Raw genomic sequence first — 25,112 nt, forward strand, 5'->3', positions numbered from 1 at the left:
ACACACACACACACACACACACACACACACACACACACACACACACACAGAGCCACATCTCGGCATGGGCGATTACACTTTCGATAACAACGCTCCTTCCAATTTTACTCCTCCGCCATGTAGTTGCTCGTCAAAATGGGAAAAGAAATAACATTTAAAAAGAAAGCGCTGTGCTGATTCGGTTCCCATTGTTTCCCCCTGCGAGAGGGAGAAAAACAAAAAACCCCAAGAAAGGAAAAGAAAACCTCCATCTCACCTGGCCTGCGCCTCATCCAAACTCTGGTCTGTGATGGTCATAATTTGCTGTAAAATGTCTCCAATGTCCTGCTTCCTCCCGCCCTCCCCCTCGGTCCCTCCGGCCCCATCCTGCAAGTGCTGGGACAGGCCGGGGTGTCCGGCCATCCCGACCCCAGCATGGGAATGCATCAGCCTGGGCTGCTCGTCCATCTCCAAAGGCAACAGCAACCCCCGGCTCTTCCTCTTCTGCTCCTCGGCTCGGCTCCTGGGCAGCACCAAGGCTTTTTATCCTTCAAGCTGGCTTCAGATCCTTTTCAGGATAAACAGGGAAGGGGGGAAAAAAGAAGACCAGAAGAAAAAAAAAAAAAAAATCCCTTTGCCTCTTTTAGAGGCTGGTGGGAGGATGGGGAGTGGGGAGGGGGAGGGGGGCGTGAAGGGGTTGCGGGGTGAGGGTGGGGATAAGGGCTGGTGGGGAAGGGTGTTGACTCCAAAAAAGCAAGAAAAATAAACCACCTTCCCACTTGACGAAAAGAAATCAGAGCTGGCTTTTGGTTTTTCAGTCCGGTCTCCTTTGCAAGGCAGAAATGGGCTCCCGGCGCTTAAATCTGTGGCTTAATCCTTTTGCAAATATGCATTGATCGGGAGAAAGGAGAGGAAGGCAGGGGGATTGCAATGCAAACTTTCCCCCCCACCCCCCGCTGCCCCCCACCCCCACTCCGGGCCAGAGTGATCTCAAAGGGGGTGGGCTGTTGCAAAAGCCAGATCTCCCCCGGCCGCGGCGGCAGGCAGAGCACAGGCTCTCTCCTCCTCCGTGTCTCTGCAAACTCCGGCAGCCCCGTCAGCCTCCTGCTTTTGTTTAGCTCAGGCTCAGGACTCCAGAAACACATACAGAAAAACCACAGCCTGCGAGGAGGAGGAGGAGGAGAAGGAGGAGGAGGAGGACGAGAAGGAGGAGAGGGGAGGGGGCGGGGAAGCCGGGAGGCGGGGGAGAGAAGGAGGGAGGAGGACGCGCAGGCCCCGCCCCCCCGCCCTGATTGGCCGTCGGCGGGAAGACGGGCCCTCCTCCCCCTGCTCGCCTCCCCGCACCTCCCCTCGGCCTCCTTCGGCTCCTCCTCGCCCGGCGCCCTGTCAATCAGAGTTCAGAGGTGGGCCGGGAAGGAGGCCGGGCTAGTGCCAAGTCTCCGGTCCTTAAAGGTGCCGTGGTACCCGAGCCCCAGCCCGGTTACTGCCCAGTCCTGTCGCCAGCCTCGCTTTAGCTGCCGTCCTTGAGGAAAACGTGGCCCCGCTTCAATGCAAACGTGTAATGTTGACAGGAGAGAGCACAGACGGTGTGAGTCTACCCCCCACCCCTGTTTTCTTCTGCTGTACCGTTGCAATTGAAAACCGGATCCTTGTAAAGCCTTAGACCTCGGGGAAACGGTGGCGAGCAAAAGTTTGTCAGCCCGAAGTAGTTATGAAACACAGCTGAGCTGCTAACGTAACTAACAATGACCTCTAATAAGCGGCGAATGTAATCATAGATTTTCTTAAAGATCACAGTAGAGTTCAAAGGAATGCTGAGCTGTGTGGCATTTGTGTTGCATGAAAACTGCATTATGAACTGTGAAACAAAATAATGTTGAAGGAAAAAAAAAAGATTAATAAATAATTCCACCAAATGAATCCAATTCAACATATCTCTCCCTTCCCCCTGGGGGAAATTAGTTATTTGGCTTAAATACTTAATAAAGAAATGCATTATCACAGTCTGCTTCTAGTTTTTAATATAGTCTAATAAGCATTATTAACTGGAATAAGAAACGAGCTGACATTTATTGAATGCCTACTATGCACCAAGTAATTTGCATGACTTATTTTATTTAATCCCCAAGACATCTCTGAGTTATGGATTATGATTTTCACTTTGCAAAAAGGGAACTCAGAAAGATTAAATAACTTGTCCAAGGGTCCCATAGTTATTAAGTGTCAAAGACGGAATTCGAACCAAAGTGTGGGTCTCTCCAAAAACCTGGTGTTTCAGCTCTGCGATGTGCCTGGATCTAACAGAAAAGTATGAATCGTGTAAAAATTAGCCACGTGTTCATTGCCAGTGTTGTTTGCAAAGAGCCTGAGAGTGCTTAAAAAGATGATACATATTTGAACAAGATGACTCAAATTGAAAATGGGTAGGAAAGAATGAAAAAAGGGTTTTAATAGAATCGCCCCCGGGGGTGGGGCTGGGGCGCTAGTAAGAAACTCACAGCTGAAGTCCAGGACTATAGCTCCAGGTAGATCACAGATTTGCCTCCCATCTTTTCACCAGGCCAGGTGAGAGGAGAAATCTGACTGGCTATGCAATCACCATGGCCAAAAGAGAAAAGGGCAGATAAATGACTTAGGAAGAGCCCAGAACGTATTGGAGTATAAACTGTTCTCTGTAGCCCGCCCTCTTCCCGGATGGCAACCCAGCCAACGGAAATGGGTTGAACCATTGCAAACCTCAGTGTACCCGATCTGCAAGATGGGAGGAAGCCCTGTCAGGTGGTTTGGGATCCTCAAATAAAACGTGATTCTTTATGTCACTCCAACCTCCTTCCCAATCATTATCAAAAACAAGTTTGGCAACATAAGGAGCCCTTATGAAAGGATTTCAAAGCAGTTTTTAACAAGCTACTTGGTGCTTATTGGCATGAGGGCATGCACTAGGGAGTATTAATTGTAATTATGATGCAATTACTTAATAACAACTGTTTTATTCACATACTTGTGAACTAGTTTTTTAAATCACCACTAATAAAAAGTTGAGCACAAAACGATATCCTCAAATTGTATGTCAATCACAGTGGGTAGCCCTCACAATAATGAAATTATCTCACCTTCGGTAATAGAAAGAAGTCAACCCAGAGCCTATATAAAATCAGTATGGGAGCAAGTAATTTTAATGGAGAATCTAATAAAAGTTCTCCAGGCAACGTATTGGAAAAGGAACCATCAATACCAGAAGGTCATTGTCATCTAGGAACATTCTTTTTGGGGGTGATGAAAATGTCCTAAAATTATATGTAGTGTGATGGTTGCTCAATTCTGTGAATACACTAAAAAGCAGAATCTTTTTGTAGAGAAAATTGTACATTTTGTAAGTGTGAATTTTATGGTAATGTGAATTATATCTCAATAAAGCTGTTTTCTTTTAATAGGAAAATAGGGAAATAAGAAATGTCCACACCAATAGTATTAATGACAGTTAATATTTAGCGAGTGCTTAGGGCGCCTGGCTGGCTCAGTCAGAAGAGCATGGGACTCTTGATCTCAGAATCGTGGGTTCAAGCCCCATGTTGGGTATAGAGATTACTTAAAAATAAAATCTTAAAAAAAAATTACCCAGGGGAGCCTCTGGGGGTCAGTCGGTTGAGCATCCGACTTCGGCTCAGGTCAGGTCATGATCTCACAGTTCATGAGCTCGAGCCCCACATCGGGCTGGCTGCTATCTTGGCGTGGAGCCTGCTTCAGATCCTCTGTTCCCCTCTGTCTGCCCCTCCTCTGCTTGCTCTCTCTCTCTCAAAAATAATAAATAAACATTTTTTAAAAATGTATTGAGGGAGAGAACAAAAAATAGTAATCGAGTGCTTTAGGATGATTAGGTATTACAGCTGATCCTTGAACAACACGAGTTTGAACTGAACAGGTGGCTTTTCTTAATAAACACAGTAAAGTACTGTAAATGTATTTTCGCTTCCTTATGATTTTCTTAATACCATTTTCTTTTCTCTAGCTTCCTTTATTGTAAGAATATGTATGTGACACATATGAGAATACATACATCATACAAAATACGTGTTAATCAACTCATGTTATCCGTAAGGCTTCTGGTCAACGGTAAACTATTAGTGGGGCTCCTGGCTGGCTTAGTCGGTGGAACATATGACTCTTGATCTTGGGGTTGTGAGTTCGAGCCCCACGTTGGGTGTGGAGATTACTTTAAAAAATCTTTGAAAAAAACAGTAGGCTATTAATAGTTAAGTTTTGGGGGAGTCAAAAGTTATAAATAGATTTTCAACTGCACAGGGCATTGGTACCCCTAACACCCATGTTGTTCAAGAGCCAACTGTGTATTCATGGGCTGCCTGGATAGCTCGGTGGGTTGAGCGTCTGACTCTGGCTCAGGTCATGATCTCACGGTTTGTGGGTTCAAGCCCCGCGTAAGGCTCTGTGCTGACGGCTCAGAGCCTGGAGCCTGCATCTAATTCTGTCTCCCTCTCTCTCTGTCACTCATGCCCTGTCTCCCTCTTTCTCAAAAATAAATAAACATTAAAAAAATTTTTTTAGTTAAAAAAAGAGTTAACTGTATATTCAACATGCAGTGTTCATTTAATCACTACAGCTGTCTCATGTCAATACTTATGCTTTTCGTTATTACTCTGTAGGGTTGCCAAAATATATTTCAATATATATAAACTATAGCTGAAATAGCATGTCCTCGAAGCCCTGTGAGAGATGATAAACAGGGAAGCCCAATTACAGTGATTACAAGTAAGCTTTGGGGCGCCTGGGGGGCTCCGTCGGTTGAGCGTCCGACTTCGGCTAAGGTCGTGATCTCACGGTTTGTGAGTTCGAGCCCCGCGTCGGGCTCTGTGCCGACAGCTCGGAGCCTGGAGCCTGGAGACAAGGATTCTGTGTCTCCTTCACTCTCTGCTCCTCCCCCGCTCATGCTCTGTCTCTCTCTCTCCTTCAAAAATAAATAAAAACATTAAAAGTAAGCTTTGAGTGATTAGTAAAAGCATAGATATTGAGGTCAGACAGCTGTGGTGATTAAAATAATAAAGCACCTTGAACATACAGTTGACCTTGAACACTTGGCTGGATGAGGGGCGCCTGCTCCCCATGCACTCAAAACAACTCATGTTACTATTGACTCCCTCCAAACTTGACTACGCACAGCCTACTGTTGTCCAACACCAAATTTGGGGAGAAGAGAACATGAAATAAGGAAGAGGGATTAGGAGCGTGGCAGTGGAAAGGGAAAGGAGAGGCAATTATGAGGAACATGTTCAAGGTAGAGCCAATGGAACTTGGTAACTGATTTTGTGTGGGTTGAGGGGAGGATAAAAAAAAAAAATGTGTTCCAGCTGATGTGAGCAGAATGAAGTGGCATTAACAGAATAATAATTATAACCGTAGATACAATTTGTTGAGTGCTGATTGTGCTTCGGGCCCTGCGTGTCCATTACCACTTAATTTTAGCGACGTGACACTTAATTTTAACAACTTTGGGAGATTACCATCTCCATTCTGCAGATGAAGAAACCAAGGTTCCTGGGAGTTGAATTACATCACCAAGTATGGATTTGAGAGCTGTCTTATTTTAAACACATCATGGAGAATAAAGGAAGTTAAGAGGAGACGCGGCCACAGGTGAAATAGAATGACCATTGGAATCGCCTGTTTGCACTAAGGAACTTCTAGTAGGTTCCGAGGAGAAATTGACATCCCTTGGGCATCGGGACAAGGGATGGAGAATGCTTTGTGTACCTTCCATATCTCAGTGGGCCTCTAGTTGTAGTAGATGTTTAACAAATATGTGTGGAAAGAATGAATGATGCCTGGCAATCATGCTGTGTTTCTTCAGACCAGTAACTGAAGTCCACCGAATCATGTTTCAAAGACATGAGCCATTATCACATTTCGCCACTTACCCCTGTAGTTCTCAGCCTGGTATCATTCTAACGTTTACAAAGTCATCTCACCATGTTTACCTCTGTGTCAAGGTTTAGTTTACTCTGAGGATTCTCTCTCCAACTTCGTTAGAAACCCACTGGTACGTATTCTCATCTTCATTAAGGGACAAAGCAGGGTGCAAGGAGCTCAGCGCGTTCCCTGGCAAATAAAATGGAAAGAGATGGGCGCCCAGCATGGTCCCAGAAATAAATCCACGACCACGCAGTCTTCTGTCATGTAAGCAGACACTCATCTGTGTATCTCTGTGATTATAGTTGAATTGGCCTCTAGGCTTCTGTAACTTTTCAGCTTATGTGGGAACAGAAATTGTCCTCTGCCCAAGAGGGTTGGAACCAGAGATCACAACCCCAGGTAGCACCTCAGGCAGTCGATGGCCCCGATTCCTCTGACCAAGGATTCTTGCCTTTCTTTTCCAGCTCTACTCTTACCCCCTCATTCCTTGCTTTCCTTCAACTTTTCCAGCCCCTTCTCCTACTCCATTCCTCCTGCTCTGCCTCTCCTTCTGTCCACCCTCTTCCGTCCTACTCCCAGAGATCCTTCCCTCCCCCACTCGTCCTGTTTCCTTGCCTCACCGGGCAGGCCCTGAGGCAGTGCTGGGACCACCACCACGGAGCCCTGACGTCATAGGTCAGAACACGGAGAGCCCAGAGCAGGGGTTCTTGACCGATGACCCATAAATGAGCTCCAGGAGTCCTGCGAACCCTTGGAAATTATGTACAAAAGTTGGCCGTAGGCACTACCTGCCGTTATTTTTGGAGCAGGGTCTGTGACGTTTATCAGAGTCTCAAGGGATTTCAAAACCCAAAAAAGGTAACATCAAGTAGGCTTGGATTATCAAGTAAAGTAAAAAGTAAGCATCTTTTTTTTTTTTTTTTCACTTTACTTTAAAGTAAACCTTACCAGTTGGTCTGGAGAAACCAGGTGGCTCTTAGCAGATGAGATTTTCTAGGAATATCTGCCTATATTTCCTGAATGGAGCGAGCTACCAGAATGTCAACAGCACATTAGGACGGACTATTGAATGATGGTCAATCTAATTTCAATATCAGGGCTAAAGAGCTGCAGATACCGACCCTTGAAAGCAAGGCAAAAGGGAGGGGCGGGAATCTGTCACGGAACATTGACATTGTTGCCTTGTTCAAGGCACTGGGAATATAGTGGTAATAAGACAAACTGGATTCCCTGAATTCATTGAATTCTAGTGTAAGAAGCAAATAAATATATGAGCTCAGAGACTCGTAAATGCTATGAATGAAAGAAAGCAGGCTAACGTAACATGGTACTGGGGAGGCAACATCAAACAGGGTGGTCAGAGAAGAGCTTTCTCAGAAGCCGACATTGGGGTTAATCTTGAGTGGTGACAAGCCAGAGATGGGTAGGTCCTGGGAAAGAGCAATTGGGCAGGTGGGGTAGGAAGCGGGAAACAACAAATGCAAAGGGCTTGAGCTTGGATGTGAACTTGAAGCAAAGAAAACCAGAGACACTGGAGCATAGTAAGCAAGAGAAGAAAAGGATACAATGATGACATCAGAGTGGGGAACAGAGACCAGATAATGTACAGAATTTCAGGCCAAGGTAAGGACTTGGGATTTTATACAAACCCACGTTTGAAATCCACCGGAGCATACTAAGCAGGGGAGTGAAGATAAACATTTATTTAACAAAGATTTGTTTGACAACCTACTGTATACGAGTCATTTCCTAGTCATGAGGGTCTATGCCAGGCCCGGCCTCTGCTCTCATGGAACTTACATTTGAGTGAAACAAATTAAATGAACCCAGCAACAGGCAAACACCAGGGAATGATAAATTTTATAAAGAAGATGAAGTCAAAAAGTGCGGCAGAAAGTGACCTGCGAGCTACTATAGACTGAGTGCAGGAGAAATGGCCAACACAGTGGCCCCCACTGAGAAACAAATGTGCTAGAATGTTTGAGGTAAGAACCAAAGACAGAGGGGCAAGATGGGGAGAGTGGTTCAAAACTGAGGGCAAAGAAGAAATAAAAAGGTAGGTAAGGTTTAGATTTAGAAAATGAAAAGGCATTGGAGGGTTTTAAACACGATGTCTTCATCTATTTGAGCTGCTATAGCAAAACACCATAAATGGGGTGGCTTCTAAGAAATAGAAATTTCTCTCTCCCAGTCCTGGAGCTGAAAGTTCAAGATCAAGGCACCGGCGGTGTCCATGTCTGGTAAGCGCTTGCTTCCTGGTTTATAGGCGGCTGTCCTCTCATTGTTCTTCCCATGGCGGAAGGGGTGAGGGGGCTCCATGGGGTCTCTTGTGAGACCACACATCTCATTCATGACAGTTTCACACTCATCACCTAAGCATCTCCCAAGGCCCCACGTTCAAATACTATCACGTTGAGCATTAGGTTTCAGTGTCTGAACTTTGGAGGGACACAAACATTCAGTATTAACACTGGAGAACAACGTCCACTGACTTTTACTCTAAAAGTATAATGGGCTTCAATGCAGCGAATGGATTGCTAGGGTGGAGATGGGGTTGAAAGGAAGCTGTTTAAGAAAGTACAGCGGTAACTTAGGCCCCAAATGACAGTACCTTGGACAAGTACCGTCGTACTAGACAAGGTCAAAAGGATTAGATTTGGGATCTTTCTTTTGTAGGTAAAGCCGACGGGACTCTCTAGAGGCTATGACGTAGAAGGAAGAGGAGGACAAGGAATTAAACTTCTGGATTTTGGTTTGACCAGTTAAATAAATGGTACACCACTTACTGTGGTGGAGAAGGTATCCACTACAAGGTAAATAGTTGCATTCCCACTTTACAGATGAGGAAACTAAGCTTCAACAAATGTGATTCCAAAATCTATGCTTTATCCACCACAGTGTCTTTGCCAGGAGTGTGGATTATCCAGGTTTGGTTAATGGGCATAGGAAAAAGGATATATATGGCAAAACAGGCAAGTATCTTGACAGTGTACGTAAGGTGCGTGTGTGCATGCCTCTGTGTGTGTGTGCGTGTATGTGTGTGTTCTAGTAATCTTGCTGAGAGAAGTGTAGATCAGCTCTCTTATTTTTTATCCCTTCCTTTATCTTCCCCATCTCTGAAAGTGGAAAGATAGTGGAGAAATCAGAAGACTCCAGACTTGAGACCAGCCTGTGCTGCGGGTACCAGGATGAACTCTGACAAAGTGAGGTCAGTATAACAAAAAATCATGACATAGCAACTCGAATAATCGTCACGCGTGGTCAGAGTGCAGAAAAGAGTTTCAGCTGCACAGATTGTGGAGACAGCCTTCCACCTCCCAGAGTCCCAGGCACAAATACAAGACAGGGTAGAGCCCAGGGCTTAGAGGTCAAACAGACGCCTGCCCTGGAGCTCACCAGCTTTGTAACCTCAGCCAAGTAAGTCCACTTATCAAAAGCCTTATTTTCACAGCTTGTAAGGTTGAGGTCAGGTTAGAATTCGATGATGATGAATGTTAATTCATACTATTCCTCTTGGGTAGTTTCTTCTAGACTCATGTCATTTTCCTTCTGTCCGTCCCTGCCTTGGGGGCCGCTAATGACATCATGCTTTCCTCCATAATTCCTGAATCTCACAACCCTTCCGGAGAGTGACCTGCTTAAATATTTTCTCTTCTCCGTCCTCCAAATCAAACTTTCTTTTGCTTGAGACTATTCCCATTCACTTTTGACTAAAGCACTTTACTTTATAGTATCAATCAAATATAAGTGAAATCGCTTGACATAATTGTATAGCCCCCAAAAGGAAACTTTATTTTAGGGGATCTTCATTGTCAGTGTATCGATTATCTATTGTGTACCAAACCATCCCCAAATTAGTGGCTTCGAACCACAACCATTTCTTTTCTTTTCTTTTTTTTCCATTGCCATTTCTTCTTGTTCACAAATTTACAGATCAGCTGAGTCATACTTGGCTGAATTTAGTTGGACTTATTAAGACAGCTAGGAGGTTGGCTGGGTCCCAACCAGTCTAAGATGGCCCCACTATAATATCTGACAGTTGCCTAGCTATGGTCTGGGGTGACAACAGCAGTCAAGGCTTGCATTTCTTGTCACCCATCAATCTAGCTCAGACTCTCTCATGTGGTACAGATAGAGTTCCAAGAGGAGAGGTGAAAGTGCCCAGTGTCTTTTGAGACCTAAGCTTGGAACCAAACACACATCTGCAGTGTTCTTATTAAACACAGCATATTCCAATGCCAGCCTAGATTCAAGGGTTGGGAAATTGCCACTGCCTACACCATTTCTTGATGGGAGTAGCTGCAAAATCACATCACAAAGGGAGAGGTGAAAGATCGGGAATATTTTTAGAACAAAGCATTAGAGTGGAGCCTTGACCTGGGCCATCTTGATTGTCCTTACTAACCCTAAGTATCTTTCGCTCCTTCTCTTGTCAGTCAGTAGGTAAAATTTAGCCTATTTCTGGTTGCCTCAGTAATACTAACCCGGGGCTATTCTCCTTCTTGAATCTAGCCTTTGTGGATCAACGTTGTCTAAGCCTAAGAACCCTAAGTGTTTCATTTCCCCTATGAAAGGGAGTTGGAGGAACAAGGGGAGGTAATAGAAAGGCACTTGCTGTTGGAAAGAAGCAGGTTAGACTCTTTTTTTAAAGACTTTATTTTTAAGTAATCTCTACACCCAATGTGGGGCCCAAACTCACAACCCTGAGATCAAGAGTCACACGCTATACTGACTGAGCCAGCTGGACACCCCCAACCGGTTAGACCTTTATTCTCAGGTGACCCTCCTTTAGGATAGCCCAGCCTTCTTTTCCTCCATCTACATATGTTTGTACATCAAAAAGATCATTAGAAAACTGAGACCTGTAAAAAATATATGTATTTTTCTTGTTATATTTATTTAGAAAAAAAAATTTTTACGTTATTTATTTTTGATAGAGAGAGACAGAACACAAGTGGGGGAGGGGCAGAGAGAGGAGACACAGTCGGAAGCAGGCTCCAGGCTCCGAGCTGTCATCACAGAGCCCCACGCGGGGCTCAAACCCACAAACCGCGAGATCATGGCCTAAGCCGAAGTCGGACGCTTAACCAACTGAGCCACCCAGGCGCCCCTCTTGTTATATTTAAAAGGAAAACGTGGCTGGCAGGCTTAGCTAGTTGTAAGCACCCAACATACATTCTTCCTTACTCACAAATCACAATTATTTTGACAGCAATGTACCCAGTTAGATAACTTAATCTCCCAGGCTTCCTTGCATTTAGGCGTGGTTATGTGTCATAATTTTGGGTAATGCAATATAAGAAAACATGTCTTGGGTTGAACTTCTGGGAAAACTTTTTTTTTTTTTTTTTTTTTTTTTTTAGGGCTAAACATGGACAGATTTAGCATACTCATGCCTTTTGCCTTTCCCTTTCTCATTTATTGCCTGGGACGTAGATGTAATATCTAAAGGTAAAAGAGTAGTCTTTAGACAACGAGGATGAAAGGTGTTGCTGTGGATGGTTGAAGAGGACAGCAGAAATGGCCTGGATCTTTAATGATCGCCTTGAAAACCATCCTTGTCCTTGACTGCTTACCTCTGGATTTCTTTTTAGAGGAGGTAAAATAGTTTGCTGAAGTCATCGTAATTGGCTTACGAACACATGTACCAAACGCTGTCTTAACCGATACAGCAACTAAACTTGGTCACAAAAGTATACACTGATCTTAACATTGTAAGTGACTTCAAGAAGAAATAAAGAAGCTATTTTGTCCCCCCAGAAAAGAGATCATGAAGAGTCTGTTGCTTCTCCTTGGTTGCTTCTCCTGGTTGGCACTGGGTGCGAACAAGAGGTGGGAATCATATAAAAGTAAGGAAAATCTTAGCTGTGTGGATGGGGAGGCGAGGTCAAGAGAAAGGAAGTAAGCCATTCTGTAGATATCCAACATGCCAAAACTTTCCTCCAAATGTCAAAGCAACGAGCCACCAGGCAGCTGGACTGAACTCATCCTTCTCTTGCACTTCCTCGTAATCTGTTTCTCATCTAAGGTAAGGGTATCACCACCCACCCATTCTCCTTGGTCAAAGAGCACTATCTTCTTCAGCCCCGTGGGGACTTGATCACCAAATCCTCTAGAGTGTACCGCTTCAACTCAGACCCTTCTGTGTATATGAATGAAGGAGACAGATGTACAAAGATATTTAATTGCTGCTCAAGACATCTTTGTCTTCATGGACAACGGCATTAATTTCCCAGTCACCGGTTTGTCCCCATTCTTGTCTTCAGTCTCAAGTTCTGGCACAGTTGTATTCCTAGAAGCCAAAATGTATCTGTTTCTCCTTTGCTTTAAAATATCGAGGAGCTTTGGGACACCCGGGTGGCTCAGTTGGTTAAGTGGCCGACTTCGTCTCAGGTCACGATCTCACAGTTTGTGAGTTCGAGCCCCGCATCGGGCTCTGTGCTGACAGCTCGGAGCCTGGAGCCTGCTTTGGATACTATGTCTCCTTCTCTCTCTGCCCCTCCCCCGCTCATGCTTGGTCTCTCTCTCTCAAAAGTAAAAAAACATTTTTTTAAAGTTTTTTTTTAAAAAGTTAAAAAAATAAAATATTGAGGAGCTTTGAAAAAAATATTTAGGACTTTTGTGTTTGGATGGTGTTCAAATTCCTCTGCATGACATATTAGGACTTTCAAAATCTACCCGCATGTTACATCTCTAGCCGTATTTCCTATTATTGTCTCTGCACTGAATTCCAGGTGTACCATGAACTTTCATAATTCTATAAAGCAGTAGGTGCTCTACCAGAAGTATCTTTCTGTCTCCTTTCATCAGCTAAACCCAGCTCAGATTCCTTTCTGTCTTTCCCAGGAAAATTAATTATTAATTATTTTGGACCTCCTACATCCTGTTCACATAACTCTTGGTTTTGGGGTGTGTGAGTATGTGAGGGGAGCCGGTGCCCGAATGGCTAGCACATGGAAACATCTCAGTGTATCGGAGAAAAAGGAAAAGACGAAGAGTGTTTCCATTAGAGACTTTTTTTCTTTTCTTTTTGCTTACTTCTTCTAGTGAACATGAAGTTGAATCTATGTCTTCATATACAGAGGGAAGTATTTTCAGAAAATTATTTTTGAGGAAAGCGGTAACTCATGTTTCAGAAAGTCAGACTGCAAAGACACCCAAGATCCCTTCTAGCGGAATTCTATGCCAAGATATATGTATATATATTTTTAATGCTCTATCAGAATATTTTAAAATGAAAAGTTTGTAGAATTCGGTTATGTAACTAAATGTCTGAAACCTTCCCTTTGCTTTGTACTTATATGTTGATAAAAGCCAATGGAAATCGATGAACTTTATATTTCTGAATTAGCTCTTTGGATTTCAACAAATTTCAAGGCAACATAAAGTAGTTCAGTGGACTAAGTAATGATGATAAAATGATAGACAATTTTGCGTTTCTCTTGATTGAATCACATTTTGTAAAGTCAATACCAAATATATAAGTTAATAGCAACTATCTTTCTTAAATCGGTATTAACTACCTACATTAGTTAGGAGTAAAGGATTGTTTTATATGACGCTTCCCTGAATTATGAGGTTACTGAAAGCAAGACATTACTTATCAAATAGGGCAGAGAATGGAGAGGGAAAATACTCATTCTGCCTCGATCTAGTCACTCTGTGTGGACAAATCGAGAGGGAAGTTGAAATGAGAGTCAAATACACACACACACACACACACACACACACACACGCACGCACACACACACACGCTGCCTCCCAGGCTAAGGTGATACCTCCATCATCCTGTGCAAACAAGTAGAAGCTCGTGCTGTATAATGGAGGCTTATTTATGAACAGAAGAACTGAAATTTATCTCTCCCTTTCAGTATGAAACAAGACCCATCAAGCTGAATTCTCCGAGGCTACAGAAAGCAAACACTTCTGGATTTCCACTTCTGGCTATGGCAGACTAGTCGGTGTTGGACAAGCGCTCCTGACAATAACAACTAAAAAGGGTTAAATTTTAAAAAGCTGTTTAAAGGCCTTTGAGAATTAGTGAGTGAAGACCGAAGGTCCTATGACCCAGGAGACAAGAAATTCACAGAGGAAAGCCTTGCTTTTAGCTCTTTTTCCTTTGGAGTCATCAGCTAATTTTTAAGTGGCTGCCAGGAGGCTGAGAAACTGAATAAATAGTCTCATCATGCTAGGGAGATAAATAAAGTGATAGCTCAGGGCCCCTAAGAAGGAGACTTTCCTATAGATACCTCAGTACTGCATTAGAACTAGAGATGAAGAAAAAAAAAAAAAGGCTTTTTTATAGAAAAGCTCTCACAAAACTTCAAATCCAGATTCTATTTAGTACAATTATAGGCTGGATTCAATTGCTCTACCCTATCCATCTGCCTCTCAAAAATCAAAGTACATCCTCTCTAGACATATTGAACATTAATTGGAATTGCAAATTGTACAATTTTCTACACGCAGCATTCATCATTATTGAGAAACTAATAGGCATTCGAGTAAACAAGGCCAAATGTACAAAAGCTCAGAAAAACAATGGACACAATCAAATGCACACAGGAAGTCCCTATGCATATATTAAAATGTATGCACATGGCTTTTAAAATACTTGTGATTTAGAGAAGGAGGTAAAGTGTGAGACTCTTAACTACAGAGAACAAACTGAGGGTTGCTGGTGGGGTGTTGGGTGGAGGATGGGCTAAATGGGTGATGGGCATTAAGGAGGGCACTTGTTGGGATGAGCACTGGGTGTTATATGAACGTGATGAATCACTAAATTCTATTCCTGAAATCATTATTACATTATATGGTAACTAATTTGGGTTTAATTTAAAAAAAATCTGTGATTTATATGTTCAAGAAAAATAGGGAGGAAATGTGTGGAATTTTAGTGGACACTTGTAATTTATGAACACATAAATCCTAGGATTGAACAATCAAAGAACGAAAATGAGGGATGTAATAGACACACTTATCAGCCAAGTAGACATAGCTGAAGTGAGGTCTATGAAGCAGGAGATAGGCCAGCAGATCCTCTACAGCCTGAAACACAGAGACAAAAGAAGATGAAAATCATAGAAAGGCTCCTATGAGATGAATGGAGCCCAGTTACAAGGCCTAATATACATATAAGTGGAGTCACAGAAAGAGATGAGAGATAAACTAGGTCAAAAGCCGATCTGAAAAGAAATTGGCTGCAAATGTCCAAAGCTGATGAAAGATATGAAGCCAAACATTCAAGAATAGCTATGAACTCCAAATGGGAGAAATTAAAAGAAAACCACACATAGACACATAGTAGTATGACTGCTAAAAATCCATGATAAAGAAAAAAAAGAAAGAAAAGAAAAAAAAAAACAGTCTCAAGAGCAGTCAGAGAAAATACAAACATTACTTTCAACAGTAAGACTGACAGCCGACTTCTTAATAGAAGCATTTGAAACCAAGGAACGGGAATGGTCGTGGTAAACCACTGAAAGAAAATCAGGACTAAAGAACTAAGGGCTATCACCAGAAACAATAATTTTCTAGGGATATTAAGGCAAATAGAGAAGGGGATAATGATACCTTATGCTGCTTTTTAGGAACCGTGTAATAGATTGTGAGCTCCTTGAAAGCTCTTTGTGGTATCATTGACAGTGTATCAGAACTTCAAGACTTGTGGAACAAATGAAGAATTTGGGGCCATTTGGCCTTTCTACATGTGGGTGAAGCTGATCCGTTCTACTGCACAACTTCACTGACAGGTGGGCCCCACTACTTTCCAGTTGTGTGATACGGAGAAAATCATTTAACCCCTTGTATTAGCTTCCTGGGCTGCCCTAACAAATTATCACAAGCCAAGTGGCTTAAAACAGAAATTGATTCTCTCAGTTCTGGAGTCTAGATGGTCAGAATCAAGCACATCTAGGCTCCCTCTGAAGGATCAGGGAAGAGCCTTCTTGGACTCTGTAGTTTCTGGAGGTCGCTAGCAATGCTTGGCATTCCTCGACTTGTAGCTACATCACCCCAATTTCTACCTCCCTTGTGTCTCTAAAGCTCCCTCTCCAGTTATTGGATTTAGAACATCAAACATTGGATTTAGGGTCCACCTTAATCAAGTATGACTTCACCTGAACATGATTCTATATGTAAAGACTCTATTTCCAAAAAAAAAAAAAAAAGTCACATCACAGGGGGGGGCGGGGGGTAAGGACTTCAACATATCTTTTGGGGGGGGCACCTGGGTGGCACAGTCTATTAAGCGTCGGACTCTTGATCTCAGCTCAGGTGTGTTTAGTGAGTTCAAACCCCTCATTGAACTCTGTGCTGATGGTGCAGAGCCTGCTTGGGATTCTCTCTCTCCTCTCTGCCCCTCTTCTGCTTGTTCTCCCTCTCTCTCTCTCAAAATAATTAAATAAACTTTAAAAAATTTACAAAAAAAACATATATTTTTGGGAACACAATTCATGGCACTGTATCCCTGAACTTCAGTTTCTTCTTCTATAAAACAAATATTATGATACCAGCCTTGAAGAGTTATTATAAGCAAGAATCTATAATGCTTAGGACCCTTAACAGATGGAAAATAAGTTCTCAGGGCAAGCTTTAAAAACTAAGTAATATGTAAGAGAATGAAATATTAAATACGTATATTGATAGAGCCAAGAAGGGGTAGGTGAATGAAAGATCCTATTAACTACACACGGTGATAAGGTTCTGCCAATGAAGAAACTTCATTTTTCTTCAAGAAACTGTAATAGTCAAATATCAGATGGGCCACTAAGAAAATACAAGGACCAAAGAGACACAATTGAATGAATTTTTCAGCCCATTTTTCCTTCAGAGTAAGGTTTGGCACATTCCTATTTGATTCTGTTCCCATTTCTGCTATCAGCAAGATGTGCTGACATTGGCTACATTGTTACATTGCTTAATTTATCTTTGCTTGGATTTCCTCACTTATAAAACAAGAGATTCAGATCCTGTTTCAATTAGGAGTCAAGTGAGACAAAATCCAGTAAGAGTAAGAGTGGCTTAAATAAATAGGGGCTTGATCTTTTTTATCGAGATATTGTGATATTATATGTATATATTTGGTCTTTGGCCCAAGTTCCTGGCAAAGAGGTCCTGAAACTCTTGTATTTCCTGAGTGATAGAGGTGATAGTAATATCTTTCATTGTAATATTTGGTCTTGGTGACCCGCATACACCCTCCCTCTCCCCAGTTTGTGACAAAAGATCTTCTAAGGCCCTTGGAATCTCCAGAGCGATGAGAGTCTTCTTGTATGCTAAGGAGATGACTGGTGGCTTGGAGGTCCCCAGATAGGTTCAGGATGGGATCTAGTTGCCAGAAAGACCAAGCATTATCAGAAGGCTAGAACTTCCAGCCCCACTCCTAACCTCTGTGGAGCGGAGAGAGGTTAGAGATTGAGCCAATCACCAATGATCCAAGATTTGTCTGTCACCAATGCTCAACCATGTCTGCCTAATGGAACTTCCATGAGCAACCTAACAAATGGAGTTCAGGGAACTTCCAGGTAGGTAAACACGTGTTGGTACTAGGAGAGTGGTAGGCCTGAAGAGGGCAAGGAAACTCTGAGCACCCCTTCCCCCAATACCTTATAAATCCCCTCCATCTGGTTGTTCTTGAGTTGTATCCTTTATGAAGTAAAATGTCTTCATGAGTTCTGTGAGCTGTTGTGGCAAAATATCACATCTGCGGGTAAGTTGTGGGAATCTCTGAGTTCCAGCCTGGTTTCCAGCCATAAGTACAGAAGGCTAGGACTTAGACTGGTGTCTGCAGTGGAGGAAGGACAGTCCTGTGGGACTGAGCCTTTCACTTGCAGGATCTGATACTAACTCCAGGTAGATAGTGTCAGAATTGAGTCAAATTGTAGGACACGCATCCGGTGTTGGAGAATTGGTTGATGTGGGGGAAAAAATCCTCACACATTGGGTGTCAGAAGTGTTCTATGGGTAGAAACAGATCTCCTTAGTTACATACCAGCAAAGCAGAAGTAGAACAGTTGCACCTTTGAGTTGGATGCTTACTGACGTTAGACGCTAAGACCCTTTTGTATTTCTGCTTAACTAGCCCTTGCGTGTTGGCTGTTATTTTCTTGGTAACAAGGCAGCTGCTGGAGCTCTGGTTCCTACATCCACGTTAAGACAGAAGGAAATGGAGAATCAGCAGTTCCCAGTCCTGTCTGTCTTCCTTTATCAGGTAGACAACAACTTTCCCAGAAATCCCACAATAGGCTTCAGCTGAAGATTATTGGTCAGAAATGGTCATGTGACTACCTTAGCTGCAGGGGAGGCTCTAAAAGTCTGAAACACAATTGTCCCGTTGGTCAAGCAAGTTATGTCTCGTCTCCTGGCACTGGCACATTTGACCACAACGTCGGGGTTCTCTTAGCAAGAAAAGGTGGGGGGTGGGGGTGGGGATGCGTATGGACAGATAACCAGCAAGATCTTCCGCAGGTCCCTTTTTGCTGAGTAACTGTATATTTTTAAACTTCCAAATGGTGGGACACCTTGAACCCTCCCAGGTTTCTATGACAAACTTGTAGTTTTGAACCACAACTTGAAATGTCTCAGATATCTGTAACAACCTGGAGACCCTAATTCAAGCCTAGATTCACTAGAATCTCTGGGACACTAGTCATATTATTAGACTCTAATCTCTATTATCTTTAACATCTAGCAAAGTGTGTGTCTTACAATATGTTTCAATAATATTTAGTGAGTGGATAAACTCTTAGAATCTCTGAAAAATCTTAGTTAGGAGAAGCTACCTCATATTCAAATTATAATCATGGCTCAAGATTGTGCTGCAAGAATTTTTCTGATTAGCCAGGAAGTGATCCAAAAAGGGAGGATACTTCCTCAGCTCTTACAGAATAATAGGCAATTCCATAAATGAGCATTTTTGTACAAATTAAGGGCAACTTACTAGTAATGTGCTATGCAACTTATTAAGGTTATTAAAATTGGTCTATATCTAGAGTTCACTGAGACACATGCTATTAAATGAGTCTGCCACCAGATTGGCAAGGTAATTCTTGCATTTGAACTCAAGCATATGTTTGGAGTTTAAACAAATTTCTAGAAGGACTTCTTGACATAAGTGCATCATATCTTAAATGAGTTGTATTTTTTTTTTACAATTAATTCTTCTTAAAAAAAATCAAAGTAACATCTACGTAGTTTCAAATGTCAAATTGAATTTCAAGGCTGTTAACCCCCAGCATTAGTCCTCTTTCCCCTTTCACCAGAATCCCACCTCCCAGAAGCAGCCATAATCAGTAATGTTAGCTGTTCCTTCTGGTATTTTTTAATATTTCCCTCTTTTTTTTTTCAATGTGTATTTCTTTACTTTGAAGAGAGAGACAGAGAGTGGGAGCAGGGAAGTGGCAGAGAGAGGGAGAGAGGGAATACCATGCTGTCAGCGCATGGCCAGATGCTGGGCTCGATCACATGAGCCGTGAGATCATGACCTGAGCCTAAGTTAAGAGTCGGACACTTAACCGACTGAGCCACCCAAGAGCCCCTGTATTTCCCTATTTCTAAGTAGCATACCCACATTTAAGTTACTGATTTTGTTTTTCAATTTAGACTTTATGTATTAATCTCCTATTATTTTGTTATTCATTCATTGTCCTGGTCATTCATTAGGCCCTTGGAACCAGGAATCTTACATCCTTCAGTTCTGGGAAGTTTTCCGGTATTATTTCTGTGAAACTGTGGTTTGTAATAAGAAAAGTGTTCTTGGTTTCTGTCCTCTTCCAGACAATGAGCTCGTACAACCCTTGGATTTTCCCAAGTGATAAGGGCTATAAAAGTGAAGTGGGGGAGGTGGGGCAGATATAGGGGAAGGTGGAAGGAGAGGCTTTTGTTATTCATAAGAGCCTATTTCAACCACACCTGAAGTTATGTTAATGAGGCAAACTTTCGGAAAGACCCTAAGGAGGAGAGGGAGCTGGTTGCCAGGGAAACCATCTTTGGATTAGAGGGTTCAGGCCCAACTCCTACTTTTGGGGAGGGAAGAGGGACTGGGACTCGACTTAACCAGCAATGGCCAATGATTTAATCAGTCACACCTACAAAGTGAAACCCAAGGAGGGCATCATGCGAACCCTGATTTATAGCTGATCAGTCAGAACCTGTGATTGGTGTCTCAAGTGGGAAGTAGTTTATAGGGCTGCGTCCTTAACTTTTGGGATCTGTTGCTAACTTGGGGTAAATAGTGTTAGAATTGAATTGAGTTGGAGGACAATGGGTTGGAATAGAGAGTTAGAGAATTGGATGGTGTGGGAAACCCTCTTCCCCAGTTCGGTGGCCAGGAGTAATTAGTGTAGAAAGAAGAAATAGACTTTCCACTTCTTTGATGATTTCTTCCTATTTATTCTCTCTTTGTGGAACTTTTTGTGTGTTTGGTGTTTTACCTCTTGGTTGAGCCTTTAAACCCACCCCCTCTCCCATCCCTTGCTGCCCTTTCCTTCCATATTAATTTCCTTAGCTTATTTGTTTATTTGTTTTTTGCTTTATCTTTTATGGAGATTTCTTTAACTTTTCCAAGTCTTCTATTGACTCTATTTCTTTTTCTTTGTTTTTTTTAAGTTTATTCAATTATTTTGAGAAAGAGAGCGCATGCTCACAAATGGGGCAGGGGCAGAGAGAGAGGGAAAGAGAGGATCCCAAGAAGGCTCAGCACTGGTCAGTGCAGAACCTGACTTGGGGCTTGATTCCACAAACCATGAGATCATGACCTGAGCCCAAGAGTCAGAAAATTAACCAACTGAGCCACCCAGGTGACCTCTTTATGTCTATTATATTATTAATTCCTAAGGATTCTTTCTTATTCTCTATTACCTTTTTATGGTAGGATTTTCCTTCACCTTATAAAATTCCTCTTTTTATCTCTGTGAAGATATTGAGTACAATAGTTATTTTAAGGTTTTTTATGTTCTATGAGTTATCTTTTTCTCCAAATGTCTTTTTTATATTTGTTTGTGTTGGTCTCTATTGCATGGGCTAGTTGGAGCTGGGGGCTTTGTCTCTCTGTTTGCATTTATGAGTGAAAGCTCTAGGCTGTTGATTGAAAACTGTGTGGGGTTGGCTCATTGACTGGTGGGTTTCCGATGATGATCAGGCCCATCATATTGGTCTTTTGTTGGGAACTCTCAAAACTTGATTTTTCACCTGAACTAAAAGCTAATCCATTTTTTTCCACAGAATAATTTTTCAAGTTTTATCTGGGGGATCTCCAGCTTTTATGCTGGCATTCTGAAAGTGAGGTAGGAGAAGGAAGCTGAGGTCTTCTCATTCAGTATGTAGAACTTTTCTCTTCATTTTCCTTCTTTTTTTTTTTTAATGTTTATTTATTTATTTTGAGAGAAAGAGAGCATGAACAGGAAAGGAGCAGAGAGAGGAAGAGAGAGAATCCCAAGTGCTGGAAGGGCCGTGAAAGAATTCATTCAAGACAGACCAAAGGAGACAGAAGTTTATTGAATATATTTCAAGGGAGCCGTGAGCAGGACAGCAAAGGAGAGGCTGTCTTTCATGAGGCAGTGGGTCAGGGCTGTTTCTAAAGGGGGAAGGTTGGGGCGCCTGGGGGACTCCATCTGTTAAGCATCTGACTCTTGATTTCAGCTCAGGTCGTGATCTCACAGTTCATGAGTTCGAGCCCCGCATCGGGCTCTGCACTGACAGTGTGGAGGCGCCTCCTTGGGATTCTGTCTCCAATCTCTCTGTCCCTACCTCTCCCTCTTCTTTCAAAATAAGTAAATAAACTTTAAAAAACCCGGGGCTTGGGGGGAAGGTGAGGAGGTATGGCACATGGAATCTTCCCCTTTTTTGGAAACTGTCTGGTTGTAAGTAGCCCATTGGTCAGTTAGGGCCCATGGATATTTTGGGGTGGGTTGCCTGATGGGCCTGTTTGTATTCAGCCAGGTGGTCACTGTGAGCCCTTTCTACATTTCATTGCTCAAGGCTGTTGTCTAAAAGCAGCCTCTACAGGTTATGATTTCTCAATTGCTTTCATTTAAAAAAAATTTTTGTTTTTAATGTTTATTTATTTCTGAGAGAGACAGAGAGCGAGCAGGGGAGGGGCAGAGAGAAAGGGAGGCACAGAATCTGAAGCAGGCTCCAGGCTCTGAGCTGTCAGCACAGAGTCGGACGCAGGGTTTGAACCCACGAACTGTGAGATCATGACCTGAGCCATGACCTGAGCCAAAGTCTGACGCTTAACTGACTGAGCCACTCAGGCACCCCTCATTTGTTTTTTTTTTTTAAAGTAGGCTTCCAGTCCAGCACAGGGCTTGAACTCAGGACCCTGCAATCAAGACCTGAGCTGAGATCAAGAGCTGGACGTTTAACCAACTGAGCCACCCAGGCACCCCTCAATTGCTTTTATTTATTTATTTAACATTTTTATTTTCTTTTATTTATTTTGAGAGAGAGAGATAGAGCAAGTCGGGGAGGGGCAGAGAGAGATTGGGAGAGAATCTTAAGCAGGTTCTGTGCTGTCAGCATAGAGCTGGATGTGGGGCTCGATCCCATGAATCATGAGATCATGACCTGAGCAGAAACCAAGAATCGCAGGCTTAACTGAATGAGCCACCCAGGCGCTCTGAATCATTTATTTAAATAACTCGTTCCTTGTTTTTGCTTCTGCAATAGTGTGATTTTTAAGAAATATCTATTTGGCCATTCAGATGACCAAAATATATTTCTCACGTATCTATTTGGTCTTCATCCACAGTTCTGGGCTCACAGCCCCTCAGACCCTTGGAAATTCCTGAGAGTGATAAAGGTGCCTTTTATCATATAAATGAAAGTGACTTTTGGACCCAAGGGTGGGGCTGGTTGCCCAAAGGGCAGACCTAGTTATTAGAGGATCGCAACTTTTAGTCTGACCTTGCAACCTCCTGACCTCAGGACCTGAACCCTGGGGAGCCGGGGAGGGGAGAGGGGCTGGAGGCGGAACCAGCCAATGGGCCAATGACTTAGTCAATGAAGCCTCTCGAAAAACCCAAGAGGACCAGGTTGGGAGAGCTGTGTTGGTGAACGCGAGCAGGCTCAGGAGGAGTGGCGGCTGGAGAAGTCTGGAAGCCCCTGCGCCCTTTCCCCAGACCTTGCCCCAGGCATCTTCATCTGACCGGTGATTCACCAGCACACCCTTTACTGGTAAGTGTGAGGAAGTGTTTCCCTGACTTCTGAGAGCCACTCTAGCAAACGGAAAGGAGCTGAGGAGGAGGCGGCTGGGCCCTCCGGACCCTGGGCGCTGGGTGGGGAGCCGGGGTTACAGCCTGTGACTTGTGAGCGGTGCGTGGGGTGGGCAGTGGGGGGTCTTGCGGACCTGAGCCCCCAGCCTGGGGGATCTGATGCTCTCTCCGGGTACGGAGTGTCGGAATTCCGTTCTCGGACACACTGCTGGCTTCCAAGACTTCTTTGGTGTTGTGCGGGAACCCCATTTCCCCACTTTGAGATCAGGAACAAGACAGAGCCCGATTCGGGGCTCAAGCTCACAAACCATGAGATCGTGACCTGAGCCGGAACCCAGAGCCAGATGCTTAACCGACTGAGCCACCCAGGCGCCCCTATATATTACCTCTTTTTACACAATAGTGGCAAAGCATACATACTGTTCTGCACTTTGTGCATTTTACTGATCTATATAAAGATTGTTTTATATCAGTATATAGTATTGTTTCATATATATATGTAGAGCTTACATTAATATATATATTACATTAAAAATATATATATGTAGAGCTTACATTAAATCTTTGTGATCTTTGCCAAACTGATGGTTCAAAAAATGATATCTTGGTGTGTACCTAATTTGTAGTTTTCATATAATAAATGGACTGAGTGTGATAGCTCAGATTTAAGCCATTCGTAGTTCTTTTTAGTTGAATTCCTTATTAATATCCTTTGCTCATTTTCTTTTAGATTATTATTGATCTGCAGGAGGCTTTTATATTTGGAGAAATTAATCCTTATGATATAATTTGCAAATACTTTCTTCCAGTTTTTCATTTACCTTTTGGTTTTACTTATGGTGTTTTTTGCTATACAGAAAAGTTTTATTTTATATAGTCAAATTTATCAATATTTTATTTTAGGAGTTCTAGGAATTTCAAAATAGTCTAGGAGGCTTTTATACGGAGAGTATAAAGCATTGCTCCCATTATCTTGCAAAGCATTTTTTTTTTTTTTTTTGGTTAGTTATCCTGATATGTATTTGAGATATGGATCCAACTTAATTTTTTCCAAATAGATACTCAGTGGTTCTAGATTTGTAGGCAGATAATAATACAGTTGCAAAATATATTAAAAAAATATTTTTCGAACTACAAGGAGAAATGAACAAATGCATAATCTTGGGCAGAGACTTTTAACACCTTTCTCTTAACAACTGATAGATCCGATATTTAAAAAGCCTAATACAAGGGATGCATTTCTAGCAAGAGTGATCAGAAGAAAAAGAAGAAGTCACAAAGAACCCTGTCAGAAACTTTAAAAAGTGCCATGCATGTAGGTTCTGTAGCCACTGAAATGATAGTAAGAGGATCTTGGGAATAAGTTTGCCAATAATGAAGTAACATGTTTCTAGTAAATCGAATTTGCTCGAGTGGCCACGGGAGTGAAATCGAGAATGTGTGAAGTCCTGTAACTGTTCAAACAAATTGAATCTAATTAAACACTTTTCCACAAAAGAAGTTCCAAGTTCAGAATGCTTTACCGTTTTGTTTCTGGATAATATTTAAAGGACAAAGACCAACAGTCTTATACATACTCCTTCACAGAACTGGGAAAAAAAAGTAGCGCTTTACAGCCACGATAACTTCAATACCGATAATCTGCAAAGATATCGTGAGAAATAAAATTGATAGACCTGCCCCTTTCAGATGTAAAAATCCCAAACAAGTTATACTATTAATACATCAAATCACTCAACATGTAAAAAGGGTACGCATTCTGAATGAGTTGAGTTTATTTCAGTAAGACAGGGTTAGTATAATATTAAAATATCAATACGGTGTGGCATGTCAGCCGAATAAAGGAGAAAAATAATAGTGTTAATTGAATAGATGTAGTAAAGGCGCATAATAGAATCCAACATGCATTCATTTTGAAAGCTTTTTATAAACTAGGAATACCAAGAAAGTATTCTTAATCTGGTCAAAATCGTCTATAAAAAACTACAAATGACA

General features: G+C 42.5%; 1 protein-coding gene across 6 annotated transcripts in view; it reads right to left on the bottom strand.

The window, feature by feature from the left end:
• The window catches only part of PBX1 (PBX homeobox 1), a 289,525-nt gene extending 288,368 nt beyond the window's left edge, over window positions 1–1,157 (bottom strand). For 2 of the 6 annotated variants that reach the window (XM_049634595.1, XM_049634594.1), the window contains exon 1: window positions 257–1,149. In XM_049634595.1, the coding sequence (XP_049490552.1) occupies window positions 257–447 (191 nt within the window). In that variant the 5' untranslated portion in view covers window positions 448–1,149. Of the gene's footprint in view, window positions 1–256 lie in introns of all 6 variants that reach the window. The other 4 variants (XR_007458868.1, XM_049634591.1, XM_049634593.1 and 1 more) reach the window with 4 other exon arrangements.
• Window positions 1,158–25,112: the final 23,955 nt, after the last annotated feature.

This window comes from Panthera uncia, chromosome F1, assembly GCF_023721935.1.
Source record: "Panthera uncia isolate 11264 chromosome F1, Puncia_PCG_1.0, whole genome shotgun sequence".
NCBI lineage: Eukaryota > Metazoa > Chordata > Mammalia > Carnivora > Felidae > Panthera > Panthera uncia.